Consider the following 15,236-nt stretch of genomic DNA (forward strand, 5'->3'; position numbering starts at 1 on the left):
GTGGGGGGTTGGATAGGGGATGGGGTTCCTGGGGGACAGTTAGGGGCGGGGGGTCCCAGGAGGGGGCGGTCAGGGGACAAGGAGCGGGGGGGTTGGATGGGTTGGGGATTCTGAGGGGGGCAGTTAGGGGGCGGGAAGTGGGAGGGGGCAGATAGGGGGCAGGGGACAGGTTGTTTGGGGAGGCACAGTTTTCCCTTCCTGGCCCTCCATACAGTTTTGCAACTCCGATGTGGTCCTCGGGCCAAAAAGTTTGCCCACCCCTGTGCCAGACCCATGTAGTTTGTTATATTGTGAGGAAGGACAGTGAACTGGGGAAAGAACAAAGTGGCTGGACCTGATCCAGCGACTGAGATTTAGGGTAGTTCTCTACCCTAGCAGAGAGAGCTCCCAGCTGGCATCAGATTTGGTTCTCTCTTGACAAGGAATTAAGTGCTGTTCGTATGCCCCTCCCCAGATAAAGATGAATGCTCCAAAGACAACGGCGGATGTCAGCACGAATGTGTCAACACGTTTGGGAGCTACGTCTGCCAGTGCAGGAATGGGTTTATGCTGCATGAAAACGGCCACGATTGCAAAGAAGGTGAGCACCACTAACTGCAGCGAGGAAGCATTGGTTTATTTCCAAACCTGCTGTTTAGTTTTCCCTAAACAATGTAAATAATGCAGCAAGCAAAGGATAATTTGTGGGTAAGGACAGGTGAACAAAAGCCTCTTTACAGAGCATAATGCAGATGCACCAATGACAACCTCTCAGCCTAAGTTGTTAAAGGAGCCCAAGGGAGGTAGGGGCTCAACTCCCATTGAATTTCAGGGCTGATTTAGGCTGCTCTACACAGAGCTTCCCAGCCCAGGTCTAGGGAGTTGAGGTTGCCGGGCACACACTAGCGCTGTAAAAATGGCTGTGTAGAAACACTTCTAATTTGCAGTTTGGGCTAAGGAGCACTCCCCTCCCAAGGCTTCAGAGCCTGAGCTGCAGTGTCTATACAGCTGTTTTTAGTGTGGTAGCATGAGCACAGGTCCGTTGAGCCAGGCCGAGTGGCTTGCTGCCGTGGGCTCTGTAGACAGACCCCTGAGTCTCCTTTGAAACTCTTAGCCTTCCGGTGAAAGTGATCTGACTCCAGAAAACCTCTGGAAATACAGAGAGTGGCTCCAAAACCAGAATAGGAGGGAGAGGGAGATAAGGAATGATGGAATGAAGAAACTGAGTTCCATCGAAGCCTATGGATGTGTGTGTATTGGTGCCGTTAGTTAATTAGGCCCAAGGAAAGTAGTTATTTCCTGTGTCCATATGACACTAATTCACTCTTCTTCCAGAAGTTGGCTGGAGAGGGGTAATTTTTGCATTTAATGCTATTGTGGAGTTTTGCTTCAGCCAGTCTTTGTAAGTAGGTGGCACCTCAGACGGGCATCTCCTCAGCGATCTCCCCAATCCATAGTGTTGTTTGGCAAGAGCAACTGATCCAGCGTCCCCACTGTGCCAAGCAAAAGGCTCAGCGGTGAACGCCAGTGGCTCTTACTGAAGTCAAGAGTGCAGAACAGGCCTGGTCCAATAATTCACACAGCAGGAATAAACAGTCTTTAAAGAGCAAATCTTGGGCTGGTAAAAGATTGAGCTGCAGAGGCTGGAGTCTTCTGTTTAGCAACATAAGGGGAAAGCACAGACAGGGCATACAAGCTGCCTGCAGTTAGAACATGCCGCTGCTTGGTGTGTCTGCTGAGATTGGCAACAGAGCGTGGCTGTGGGTTTTGTGAACAGAGGGCAACATCAGTGGATGGAGACCACTCGCTCCGTTCATGCAGGCCCCTGAGCATCCATCAGATGGAAATGAAAATCCATTGGTGCCTGTGAAACCCAGCTCCAGCAAATACAAGGCAAGCAGCAGACAAAGCCCAAGGGACTGGAAATGTACTTGGCCAAAGCCTTTGAACGCTTGCGAGCGGCACAAACACTTGTGGTCTGAGCCCTCCAAATCACAGTGCTCACCCAATGCCGCCTTGTGTTCCAGCACTACTAGGGCAAGCAAGCACCTGAGGGAGTGTGGGCGAGGTGGGGAGAGAGGGAGATGAGAATTCTGCCCAGGGTGGGAGCAGAACGCACACAGGTTCTGCGGGGAAGCTCCGCATGTGAGACAGGGAAGTGTACTTGCCCTACCGCTCCCCCCTCATGGTATAGGAGCTAGAACTGTAACCCCTGCCCAGGCAGGGTGGGGCTCTGTCCTTCTCTGAGCTACAGAGACACATGAGCCTGCTGCAGCCGTTGCTAACAGAGATGGGTGTTGCAGCTGTGGCAGTAGAGGCTTATGCTTTAAGATCCAGAGGTCCCAGGTTGCCCCGTCCTAGCAGCTGACAGCTCTCCCAGGGGCGCAGTGTTACACAGCAATTATAAAAGAGTCTCTCTTCCATGATTAAATCCTTCTCCTGTTTTGCCACATCTTGGCCTGGGAGCTGCCTCTAGCACACTACAGCTAGAGACTTGACTAGGTGACTGGGTTTTCTCTCTCCCAAGCTGGCTGTGAGCACAAAGTGAGCAGCGCAGAAGGAACAATGGCGAGTCCAAACTGGCCTGATAAGTACCCCAGCCGGAAGGAATGCACCTGGAACATTTCCGCGACTCCCGGCCACCGGGTGAAAATCGTGAGTAACCCGGGGGCGGGAAGGGGATTAACTCTGCTTTTCTTTTTACAAACATCGTCCATCTGCTGTGTGCTGGGGGTGAGTGAACGCTGCACTTTACCCGGGGCCTTGGTGAGCTGCGGGGTGGAGTGGCTCAGATGGAGCTGGTCAGACTGTGCCCCACTCTCTGCTCGTAAGGGGCAGGAAGTGGAAGAGGCAGTGACCTTGCGGATGCTCATGCTGCCAAAGAGGTGTTGGGAGAGGAGGTCGGGGGCACATCCCACTCCCCCTTGAGTACAGGTATAGTGAGTGCACACTGTCCTGTCCTCATCCTCCCATTGCAAGTAGGATCCATCTGCCCAGGTACTGTGCTGGGGAGAAAAAACCCAAACCTGCTGGAGCTCTGAGACCCACCCTAAGCCCGGGCTTCAGAGCCCAGGCTCTGGCCTGTGCAGGAATCTCTGCACTGCCGTTTTTAGCCTGTAGCATGAGCCCAAGTCAGTTGAACTGGGGCTTTGACAGAGTTCATTTTTGTAGTGTAAACAGACCCTTAGCATCCCTCCTCACTGTACTATTTGAGCACCTCCCATCGCGAGTGGGACTTTATTCTTGCAGCTTCCCTGTGTGTGAAATGGCACCCCATTTTACAGATGAGGTTCCAAGGTATAGGGAGGATTAAAGGATTTGGCCAAGTCTACACAGAAGTTAGTGGCAGAACTGAGATTTGAACTCAAATCTCCCAAATGCCAGTTCAGTGACTTAACCACTGGACCAACTTTCCTCTCACAAAGGATTCTTCAAATAATGGGGCTGTCTTTCTCGTTGTTAGCAAAGCCCACCCCATCTTTTGCAGCAATATGTACCCTCCTAACCTTTCCACATGTCACTGGTACAATGGGTGAGAGTGCTTTAAAGTTAAGAATATAACAAACCCAGGGCATTCATGTTGGATGTGACAGGAAACTGCAGCTAAAGAGACCGTAGCTGGTTGCTTGAAGGTAGATGCCTTTAGTTGTCTCATCAGTCAGGATTTCCAGTTCACCATTTATCTCAAGCCACACAGTGGTACTATGAGAGTCAACACTTGCAAGCAGTTGCTAGTATACACAGGGCTTCTGGGGAGAGGCAGTTATTTCCTGTTCTGGACATAGGGCTGATCTTGGTTGCTAATGGCTCCCACCACGCATTGTAAATGGGAACCCCTGAGTATGGCTGTATGTGTAGGTGATGAGATATCCCTGACCTGGAGTAACTTAAAAAAAACCCAAAAACTTCTCAGCAGCTTTCAGAGCCCTGGAGACAGAGCTTTCAGCCCATGAGAACAGGGAGGCACGGTGGCTCATGCTACCCACAGAGGGGACCCTCTGTGATACAAAGGAGGTCAGATCAGATGTTCTAGACTCAGTGGCCCCTTCTGGCCTTGAACTCTGACTCTCTTTTGGAGGCTCCTGAGACAGGGATGGAGAATATAATTTTCAGACATGCCTTGGAAGCTTCAGTCTCATTGAAAGTCAATGGGGGACACGCTCCTAAGTGGCTAAGTCACTTCTGACAATGGGACTTAGGAGTGTGTGAAAATCCAACATGGCGATAGCTATCTGTCTGTCTCCTGCTGCTGGGTTTCTTTGGAAGAGATCGGCCTAGTTTATGCGAGATCCCATGTGTGGCAGGGGCTGTCAAACACCGGGGGCACTGACTCTTGATTGACATTTTGGTGCATAACACAGGCACCGATGCAGCCTGCTGAGCACACAGGTCTAGGCTTAATGTCCTGTAGACACTGGAACGGCTCTAGAGGTGATGAGAGCACAACAGAGGATGGAGGATCTTGTGACTACAGCACAGCCCTGCATATCAAATGACTTAGATTCTGTTCGTGAGTCTGCAGGAGACGGCCTGCATGGGTTTAGTGCACAGGGAGGGAACCCAGCTATTCCCTTCTTTGGCGTGGAGATACTATTGACTTTCCTCGGGGGAGAGATGTGGGGCTGATTAATTGTGACACTCATGAATTCATAGAGCTTAAGGGCAGAGGGGACCATTAGATCATCTCGTCTGACTGTGGGGATCTGCAGGTCCTGGGCCCATGGGCTGCTACCACCTGACAGCTCTGCCAGCGACTGGAGAATTGGGAGCCATAAGGCTCCACTGAAGGTACCACCCACAGGCACCTGATTGGAGGAGCCCCAGAACCCCTGATTGGGCCGAATACTCTATCTAAGCCAGAAGGAGACACAGGAAGTTGCCTGTGCAGTAAGGTGGATACTGGCTTGCTACTGCTACAGACCCTGCTATCTGCCACATGGCTCCAAGCCTAGTCCCCAATTCCTGACTTTAGCCCTGCCCTATCCCCACCTCCTGAACCTTCTTGCCCTGGTTTCCAACTGCCCCGGCTCCAACCCTCAGCTCCGACTCCTGGGATTCTGTCTTAGCGCTGGCCTTTGGCTCCGGCTCCTGTTTCACCTCTGGCTTGACTCCCTACTCCGACACCAGCTCTGACCCCTGCCTCGACTCCCTACTCTGACTCCTGCCCTGACCACAAGGTCTGAGCAGCCATTGACCTCCTGTATGTCACAGGCTGTTAATGAACCCAATGACTTGTGTCTGGATAAAGCATCTCTTCCAGAAAGTCATCCAGTCTTGATCTGAAGACAAAGAGAATCCACCTTGATAGTCTGTTCCAATGGTTAATCACCTTCACTGTAAAAAAATAATAATTGGGCCTTAATTCTAAGTTGAATTTGTCTGGCTTTAGCTTCCAGCCATTGGTTATTGTGCTGCCTTCCTCTGCTAGATTAATGGGCCCTTTAGTACTGGGCATTTTCTCCTTGAGAAGGTACCTTAGAAACACCATAATCGAGCCACCTCTCAATCTTCTTTCGGAACAGATTGAGCTCTTTAAGCCTGTCACCGTGAGGCATTTTTCTCCAGTCTTCAAATTGGTTTTGTGACTCTTTTTTCTGCATCCTCTCCAATTTTTCAACATCCTTCTTATAATGTGGATACCAGAACTGTATGCAGTATTCTGGTACTGGTCTTCCCAGTGCCATAGACGGAGGTAAAATCACCTCCCTTCTCTTGCTCACTAGTATCCTGTTGATACATCCAAGGATCGCATCGCCACAGCAGTGCACGGAGAGTGCACGTGAGTTGCTTGTCCACTGTGACCTCTAAATCCTTTTCAAAGTCACTGTGTTCCTTGTTCGCAGATGGATAACTTTGCATTTGCTTGTATAAAAACACATTGTATTTGTAACAGCCCATCTTACCAAGCGATCCAGATCACCCTCTCCTCCTCATTGTTTACCCCTCCCCCCTGTCTGTGTCATCTCCAACCTCTATCAGCAGGGATTTGAGGTTTAATTCCAGATCATTGATAAAAATGGTGACTAGTAATATTGGCAAGGATCCCTGCAGCACCCCATTAGCAACATCTCTGTTATTTGATGATGCCCCACTCACCACTGCTTTTAGAGATCTGTCAGTTAGCCTGCTGCTAATCCATTAAATCCTTAATCCCATTCTGAATAGTGGCAAAATGTATTGTGATCCTCAGATGGAAGATGCTGCAGAAGGACAAAAAATATGACAGTGAGGAGAGACGATTCATTGAACACTATGAATCAATCCAGAGCTCTAGTATAGTGTTGGGGTGTTTTGGTAGTTTTCTATATGACCATAGCTGACCTGAATGAGAGGCAGAGCCGGGAGCACCTCGCAACTTTTTTTCAGACTTCTCATGCTTATGCGCTAGGGTACAGTCTTTAATTACAGGATCACATGCTATTTTTCCTGCAGGATCCCTGTCTCATTCAGTGCACAGCCTGGACCAGCTTTGGGGATGAATCAAGGTTGTCTAGTGAAGGAGGCTGTTGTCTGTAGGCCCTGCAGAAGTTGGAAGGTGTGCAGTGAATGAGGCAGGGAAGAGAAGAGGAAGGTGAATGTCACCCTGGATTCTCTCCTGCCATGGAGTCCTTGTGTGATGCTGGGCAATTCACTTTAACCTACCGTTTTCACAGGTGGCCCCTAATGGTGTGTTCCTCTTTTTCTGATGTTCAGTCTGTGACACCTGGGGCCTGATGTGTGGAACTGCTGGGGGCTCCCATCTGCAGCTGATGTCAGGAGCTGTGCTTTGAACATAAAGTCACCCTAGAATGCTACTTTGGAAAATGAGGCTGTAGATATCTCAGATTGGGCACGCAAAATTCGTGGAAACATCCAACAGTTTTGGCCTCGGTCCCCGGCTGTAAAATGGGGATAATGCCACCAGCTAATTACAAAGGCTTTTGTTGCAAAGACACATTCAGCAGTGTTTGTGAAGCACTCAGATACTATGGGGTGAGCACCATAGAAATACCAAGGAAGAAATTCATACTTTTATATTCAGTGCAAGATTTGGATGGTGTGCAGAAGTCCTGGGGCCACACACTGAATGAGGGGGCTAAAAAGAAATATTGAATAAGTACCTATGCACCGAATGATGCAGGAGCCCTGTGGGGGAAAAATAGTATGTGATCTTGTATTTAAAGACTGTATCATAATGCATATGCACAAGGGGGCACAGTTAATATTGACCAGGCAATCCTAACTCAGGCATTTCCTAACTTTCCAGTGCTTGACTTTGCAACCTTAATGTTCTGTTAATGTATTTGTTGGGGAGGTAATAGAATATATAACACGGTTCTCAAAAACCACCAGATTATTCACAGCCCCACGTCCACATTCACCCATGCAATCAGGCATTAATTCTGTTTATGCTCTTTCCAGAAAAGCAAGTAACTCTGCTCTTGTATGTGTCTGACTGGGTGCTACAAGGGGAGAGAAACACCATACAGTCTTGGCATCGTTTCTCCTGGTATATCCTGCTTTGCCCTACATCCTGTGTTAAATACTGTCAGAGGAGTGCCAGTTTCTTTCACGTCTCTGGAGAGGTCTAATTCTCACTGTTGATTCTTGCATTGTAGACGTTCAGTGAGTTTGAGATTGAGCAGCACCAGGAGTGTGCCTACGACCACTTGGAAATGTACGACGGCCCCAACAGCAAGTCGCCCATCCTTGGCCGCTTCTGTGGCATCAAGAAACCGGATCCGGTGGTGGCATCTACTAACAAGATGTTCCTCAGGTTTTACTCTGATGCATCTGTGCAAAGAAAAGGCTTCCAGGCAAAGCATAGCACAGGTAAACTGGGTTTTCTGCTGCTACTTCAATGATACTGGGAAGGCTGCAACTCTTACAGTGTATATTGCTAGGGCAAGAGAGACCCCCAAAATCAGACAGCGCCCATTCACATAAGACTAGACAGGTCACCATAAAGTTGTTCCCAAAGAAAATACCCAATCTGAGTGTTAACCAGCAAATACAGACTACGCCAACAAGCAACTGGAGCATCCATTGCATTGTACCATTCATGCCAACCATCCCCTACCTGTATGAGACTTGCCTGTTCTAACCTCTAGCTTCCTACATGCTGTCTGCATGGGGAGAATTACCAGCCTAGCTATAGCCAGTAATAATCTACATATGGATACTCTTATCCTGGAATAAGAGTGTTTCCCCCCTGATTTAGCTTATACTACTCTCAAAGCAACATAAACTAAACCAGGAAAAAGTGCTCTTATTTCAGGGTAAGTGTCCCCATGGGGAGTTTTACCGGTATATGCCAATATAATTATACCCATACAGTTGTGGTGGTAATTTTCCCCGTGTAGCCAAGTCCCTAGGTTTTAAGGCCAGAAGGGCTCCTCATGATAATCTGGTCTGACCCGCACAGACCATAGATCTTCACCTACTGATCTCTCTATTGAGCCAAATGTGGTTGATCTAGAGCACAATAATCTCTTAGTCAAAGGCTCCAGATGACTGGAGATTTTACCACATCCCTTGGCAATCGGTTTCCCCTCACTGTTAAATGTGCCTCTTTGACAAGTGCTCCCCAACTCTCCCCACTGGGCGACGCTGGGAGGAGATGTCTAGGCCATGTTGAGCAGTGGGGATATTCAGGAAGGCTATACAACGTGCTGTCTCTTTGCTCCAGAGTGCGGCGGGCGCCTGAAGGCTGACGTACGATCTAAAGAGCTGTATTCCCATGCCCAGTTTGGGGATAACAATTACCCAGTCCAGTCCAACTGCGACTGGGTTATCGTGGCGGAAGATGGCTACGGAGTCGAATTAATATTTCAGACGTTTGAACTAGAGGAGGAGGCCGACTGCGGCTACGACTACATGGAGATCTACGACGGCTATGACAGCACCGCACCCCGCCTGGGACGCTTCTGTGGCTCAGGGGTAAGCCGTGGAGAGGTTAATTTCTTAGACGTAGCTGTATCCAGGGGAAGGGGATGCACTGCGGACATGATCCACCCTCTTTCGAGTCAGACAACAAAGTCGCTACCAGCTGCCCTGAACTGGCTACGAGCATCCCTTGTGTTCTGTTTCACCCACCTGCCTGCAGTTGTCACCAGACACCAGCAGAGGTACCTGCAACTTAATCTATTCACTGTGCTGGACTGGTGATGCTGGGGGTGTGGGCTGCCCAGCCAGTGTGCCTGAGCCCTGATCTGGAGGGAGACTGCTGTCTAGGGGTAAGGAGCTCAGCCTCCAGCAACCCATTTAATCCTTGGCCTCTGTGTAGCAGAATAAGGTGCCAAAGTACGTTGAGGCCACACAATGAAAAGAGGGGAAGAGGATGAAATCCGCTTGCATATGTAACCCACACCCACTCAGGATAGGGCTCTGTCCCCCTCGAGGGTGGCTGGACAATATCTGGAGATGGAAGAGCCAGCAACAGGTAGAAGAGGATTGTGGGGTTTGATCCAGAGGTCCCAGGTTCAATTTCCCCTGCTGTTAATCCATCCAGAGGCTCAGCACTATGAACGCTCATGACATCTCATCTGTCTGGAATTGACTCATGATGGAATTGCATTGACTGCTAGCTAATGTTTTTATGCAATGCTATCCCAGCACCTAGGCCGGGCCCAATTTAAAATGCACCCTTGGGAGGATTTCACCTGCCTATTTTAATGAAGCTATTAAAATATAATTGGTCAAATCCTCCCAACGGTGCATTTTAAATGGGTCCCGGCCTAGGAGCTGGGATAGTATGGCATAAAAACATTAGCTAGTGAATAATGCACACGGCCTCACAGCGAAGGACAGCACCTGGGGGAGAAGAGAGGCATGTGGACAGCCAGGTAAAGAGGCAACTTTTACTTGGAAATAACTGGCAGGGAAGTTGGAGGCAGGGCCGCAGAGAGTCTGTAGAACTGCACATGCAGTGACTTTGTGCCTTTCAGCCACGGTGCCTTGCATGTTGGGCAACTACATTGAGTTTAATGGGATTGCATGGACTGAAAGCAGAGAATTCACCTCTGAAGTATCTATCAAGGGCATCAAAGGAATGTTAGAATTCACTACAGTTCCCAAGGCATGGGGTATCCATGTCACAGTACCCCCTTTGAGCCCCCTTCCTGCCAACCTTAGCAGTAATGCCAAGAGCTGCGTAGGTCATGGTGGCTGAAATACCCTCTGCCTGTGGAGATCCTCTGTGCAGAAAGGAGCTGAGTCACATGGACAGCAGCAATGCAAGTCTAATCCCCATCGAGAGGCCCCATGTTGGGCCACCGCTTGTACCACCATGCCCCGAGGAGGATTGTCAGCAGCAGGGACTGAACCTGGCACCACTTAACATAAGAACAGCCATACTGGGTCAGACTAAAGATCCATCCAGCCCAGTATCCTGTCTTCTGACAGTGGCCAATGCCAGTGCCCCAGATGATTACAGAACAGGCAATCATCAAGTGATCCACCCACTGTCACCCATTTCCAGCTTCTGGCAAACAGAGGCTAGGGACACCATCCCTGCTCATCCTGGCTAATAGCCATTGATGGACCTATCCTCCATGAATTTATCTAGTTCTTTTTGAACCCTGTTATAGTCTTGGCCTTCACAACATCCTCTGGCAAGAAGTTAACCAGGTTGACTGTGTGTTGTCTGAAGAGATACTTCCTTTTGTTTGTTTTAAACCTGCTGCCCATTAATTTCATTTGGTGACCACTAGTTTTTGTATTATGATCTAAGAGCATGAGCCTCTGCTGCCTGAGCTGAAAAATGCTGGTTCATTAGCTTCAGCTGACTCATCAACTCCTGTGGCCCAGCAGCCACTAGAGGGGGATAGAGCCCACATTGAGGGGGCATGCATTGTGCAAGCCTCCCTAAAACACTCTGTCAATGCTGTATATCAGTACAAGCCATCAACCTCTCAAGTAATGAAAGCTGGCACCTGCACTTAGAATCATAGAAGATTAGGGTTGGAAAAGACCTCAGGAGGTCATCTAATCCAACCCCCTGCTCAAAGCAGGACCAACACCAACTAAATCATCCCAGCCAGGGCTTTGTCAAGACAGGCCTTAAAAACCTCTAAGGAAGGAGATTCCACCACCTCCCTAGGTGACCCATTCCAGTGCTTCACCACCCTCCTAGTGAAATAGTGTTTCCTAATATCCAACCTAGACCTCCCCCACTTCAACTTGAGACCATTGCTCCTTGTTCTGCCATCTGCCACCACTGAGAGCAGCCGAGCTCCATCCTCTTTGGAACCCCCCTTCAGGTAGTTGAAGGCTGCTATCAAATCCCCCCTCATTCTTCTCTTCTGCAGACTAAACAAGCACAGTTCCCTCAGCCTCTCCTCGTAAGTCATGTGCACCAGCCCCCTGATCATTTTCGTTGCCCTCCATTGGACTCTCTCCAATTTGTCCACATCCTTTTTGTAGTGGGGGGGGGGTCCCCAAAACTGAACGCAATACTCCAGATGTGGCCTCACCAGTGCCGAATAGAGGGGAAAATCACTTCCCTCAATCTGCTGGCAATGCTCCTACTAATGCAGCCCAATATGTCGTTAGCCTTCTTGGCAACAAGGGCACACTTCTGACTCATATCCGGCTTCTCATCCACTGTAATCCCCAGGTCCTTTTCTGCAGAACTGCTGCTTAGCCAGTCACTCCCCAGCCTGTAGCGGTGCATGGGATTCTTCCTTCTAGCCGTCAAATAAGATGCCTCCTCACGTTTTATAAAGTGCCTGGGAAATGCGAGCAGGGCAGAAGGGAATGAAACATTCTGCATTTGGGTCTAACACAGGTGTAGGCAACCTATGGCATGGGTGCTGAATGCGGCACGCAAGCTGATTTTCAGTGGCACTCACACTGCCTGGGTTCTGGCCACTGGTCCTGGGGGCTCTGCATTTTATTTAATTTTAAATGAAGCTTCTTCAACATTTTAAAAACCTTATTTACTTTACATACAACAATAGTTAATTATATATTATAGACTTATAGAAAGAGACATTCTAAGAACCTTAAAATGTATTACCAGCACGCGAAACCTTAAATTAGAGTAAATGAATAAAGACTTGGCACACCACTTCTGAAAGGTTGACGACCCCTGGTCTAACGCTTGCCCATCAGACCTGCTGCGTAAGCACAAGGGCTTTGACCTCAGACCCTCTAGTCCTGGTGAGAACAGTTACTTGTCATGTAGACTGACCAGTGTTTTGTTTTCCCTCCTGCAGCCCCTGGAAGAAATCTACTCTGCGGGGGATTCCATCATGATCCGATTCCATACGGATGACACCATCAATAAGAAAGGCTTTCATGCCCGATACACGAGTACCAAATTTCAGGACGCGCTGCACATGAGAAAGTAGCTTGGATGTTCCTCATAGACGTTCCCAGGTGGGGGAGTGAGACATCTACCTGGGATTGTTTTTAAACTCCTGGGCGCCTGACCTAAAGCAATGCACAGTATTTTTCTCTAACTAAAACTGAATGCAGTCCTGAAGGCTTGCCTTTGAAATTACTAGCATGACCCTCTCTCGCTAACATACCCAGGACCCAGTATTTTCTCCTAATCGTGACTGCCAGGGCATCAACTTGGTATTTTTGCGCACCTGGCCACTGGGCTGAATGAAGAAAGAGTTTGAACTGGAAGAAGCCTTAGTCTATTGCATCCTCCCGGTTAGGGTGGCTCTTAGTAAGTAGCATACACAGTAGCTGTCTTAACACATCCTACTGTGAAACAGACGACGTGGATAGCCACCAAATGGGATGGCCTTAAAGGAACATGGGGCTGCCTACCTACCCCTTCCTCACCAGCTCGAACTGCTCTGTGCAATAAGTGGAAAACCACACAGTTGTGACTCCAGATAGCCAGATTCATTTTTATTTATTGTTTTGGTTATTCTGCCTGTGTGTAAAGGTGACACACGGCCACTGTAAGACTGCTAGCTAATTGCACCATGTTCAACAGGAAGTCCACAGCGCCACAGGTGCAGAAACCCCACAGGGTATGTGTCATAACAGAAGCACTCTGAAATGATGGCTAAGGACTAAGGCTGTGACTAATAGCAACTGCTGTGGCATTAGCTAGGATAAAAATTTGGAAGGATATCAACCCAGACCTTCCTTGCACCAGCTGCTCGCTAGCCAGAGTCGGGAAGCAATCTTCCCCCACAGGATTCCAGATTCGCTGGCTCCCCGTCCTGGCCTGTCTACCAATCCCTATGTTCTTAAATAAGAACACTTCTCCCTACCCCGTCTTTGCTTGCAAAACGCCTGGTTACGCAGGATGGTTTTATTGCACAGATTTCCTTCCCTTCCTCCTCCGCTAAATTATTGCTTCTTTATAATACCACCTCTGCCTTTGAGTTCTCTATTTCTCTTTCCACCTGTGGTGCTTTCTCATTGTTTCGCTGACTCATTGTTCTGTGTGATTAACTTGTCAGCGTCCAGCCAGTTTTCTTGATTCTCTTGAAACACAAGGTAGGAGAATTCAAGAACTACTCAACACCTGCCCTGCTGGTGACCCAACTGATCCAAGGCAGAGAACTTGTAGCACAAAGCAACACTCAACCCCACACAACTCTGGCAACATGTCAAATGCATGGACACTCTAGTGAACAGACTGAGCGTGTTGGCTGGGAAGTCGGCGGTCAGCTGGCTTCTGTTTCCACTTGAGTCGCTGTATGACATTAAGCAGGTCCCTTAACCTTGCTGTGCCTCTGTTACTGATGCTGCTTTAATTTTGGTTAAAGCACACTGAGATCTAGATCTGACAACTGGAAAAATAACTATGTACATGGCAACCACTGGGTTAACCAACGATCGAGCCATGGGTTTGGAGAATTAACTAGCCGTTTGGCACTTCTTTCAGAGAGAAACTGAGCCTTTTAACAAACCATTGTAAAGCATCCTGCTGTAGACTAGTAAAGAGTTGATCATGAATGGCATTTCCTTAAGACACACACATGGGCATTACAGCTAAAAGCTGTGGTATGTTAGCTTTAATGAAGTATTTATAATTGAATGATTAATATGTTTACATAACCAATGTACTGTTAGGCTACAGAGAGACGCCCTTTCACTAGGTGTGAACTCTAGTAAGCGCAGCCTGGTGTCAAATGCCAGGCACAAAAGTGTTCTTGGGGGACAGGTTTGTTTCCAAATGTGTTATAAACAAAATGCCACCCCTGCAAAAGTTCTTAAATGAAGTAGGTGTCCAAGTATTGTGAATACGGAGGTGAAGCAAATGCATGAAAATATTTTCTTGCTGAAAACAAGAAAAGCAAAGTAATATATATACAATATATATAAAAATAAATGCATGTAAAAGACCAGTAGTGTAAGCCTTACACAGTGTAGTGTGAACGATACTGTATCATTGACCATAGCTTTTCTACAGGCCATTTGAAACCATATTACTTAGTGCTTGTTTTTTTAGATCTGCTTTGTTTCTCTTCAAAGTTTATTTGTGGCCTTCTCTTGCAAGCTTAAGACAAGGTATGTGATCTCTCACTGTGGTACACTGGAGCCTGTTGCATGAGTAAAGAACTCAGGGCCAGGAATATAATCTCTGCTTCTAGCAAAATAGAATCAAAGTCGTGAATTGCATTGCAGGCTGAAATTCATACTATAGCGCCTCTCTGGTTGGAGTGAAGTCTGTCTGGAGAGGGAAAAGTTACTTTAGAAGCTTCCTTTGAAATTACGTATTTTCGCTTCACCTTTTAGCATCATTTCTGATTTTTCTTGGACATTGGATGTATATTCTGATTCATTGCAAAAGTTTGCAATGTGGTTTGACCAATTTGCTACATTTGTTAGCATTCAAATAGGTGGTTTGTGTTACAGTTTATTAGCAACTGGATTACTCTGTGCTTTCACCAAGGATGCGTGCAAAATTTTCTATCCATTCTGTCTTGACTGGGCTTACAGTCAATAATTCTATATGCCTAAAAGGTTCCTTTTTAAAAAAAAAAGTCCGACTCTTTAAAGTGTATTTTGGTCTTTATGTAGTTTTAAATTTCATGAAATAAAGTCCGTTTTTAAAAAGTCAGAGGGGAAGAATAATCTGAAATGTGTTTGTGCCCAGAATGATCTCTCAAAATTCAGTTATACATTGTGTGCATGCCCGGGCATGTGGCCCTTTCTGGCCTGGGGTAAGTTCTCTAATACAACAGTCACTCTGTCAACAATTATTTCTGTTCCAGTGGTCGCACCTGGGTATTGAGTCACACCACATTGGGATATACCTTCTTCAGTTTCTGAAACAAAGCTGAATTTGAATGTTAAAAGTA

At 47.8% G+C, this 15,236-nt stretch overlaps 1 protein-coding gene across 1 annotated transcript in view; it reads left to right on the plus strand.

Moving 5' to 3' along the window:
* TLL2 (tolloid like 2) overlaps positions 1-14,971 on the plus strand; it is a 201,239-nt gene extending 186,268 nt beyond the window's left edge. The window contains exons 17-21 of the mRNA XM_045025295.1: positions 455-580; positions 2,507-2,634; positions 7,578-7,791; positions 8,648-8,898; positions 12,177-14,971. Of these exons, the coding sequence (XP_044881230.1) occupies positions 455-580; positions 2,507-2,634; positions 7,578-7,791; positions 8,648-8,898; positions 12,177-12,311 (854 nt within the window). The 3' untranslated portion in view covers positions 12,312-14,971. The remainder of the gene's footprint in view (positions 1-454; positions 581-2,506; positions 2,635-7,577; positions 7,792-8,647; positions 8,899-12,176) is intronic.
* Positions 14,972-15,236: the final 265 nt, after the last annotated feature.

Source organism: Mauremys mutica, chromosome 7 (genome assembly GCF_020497125.1).
Source record: "Mauremys mutica isolate MM-2020 ecotype Southern chromosome 7, ASM2049712v1, whole genome shotgun sequence".
Classification (NCBI taxonomy): domain Eukaryota; kingdom Metazoa; phylum Chordata; order Testudines; family Geoemydidae; genus Mauremys; species Mauremys mutica.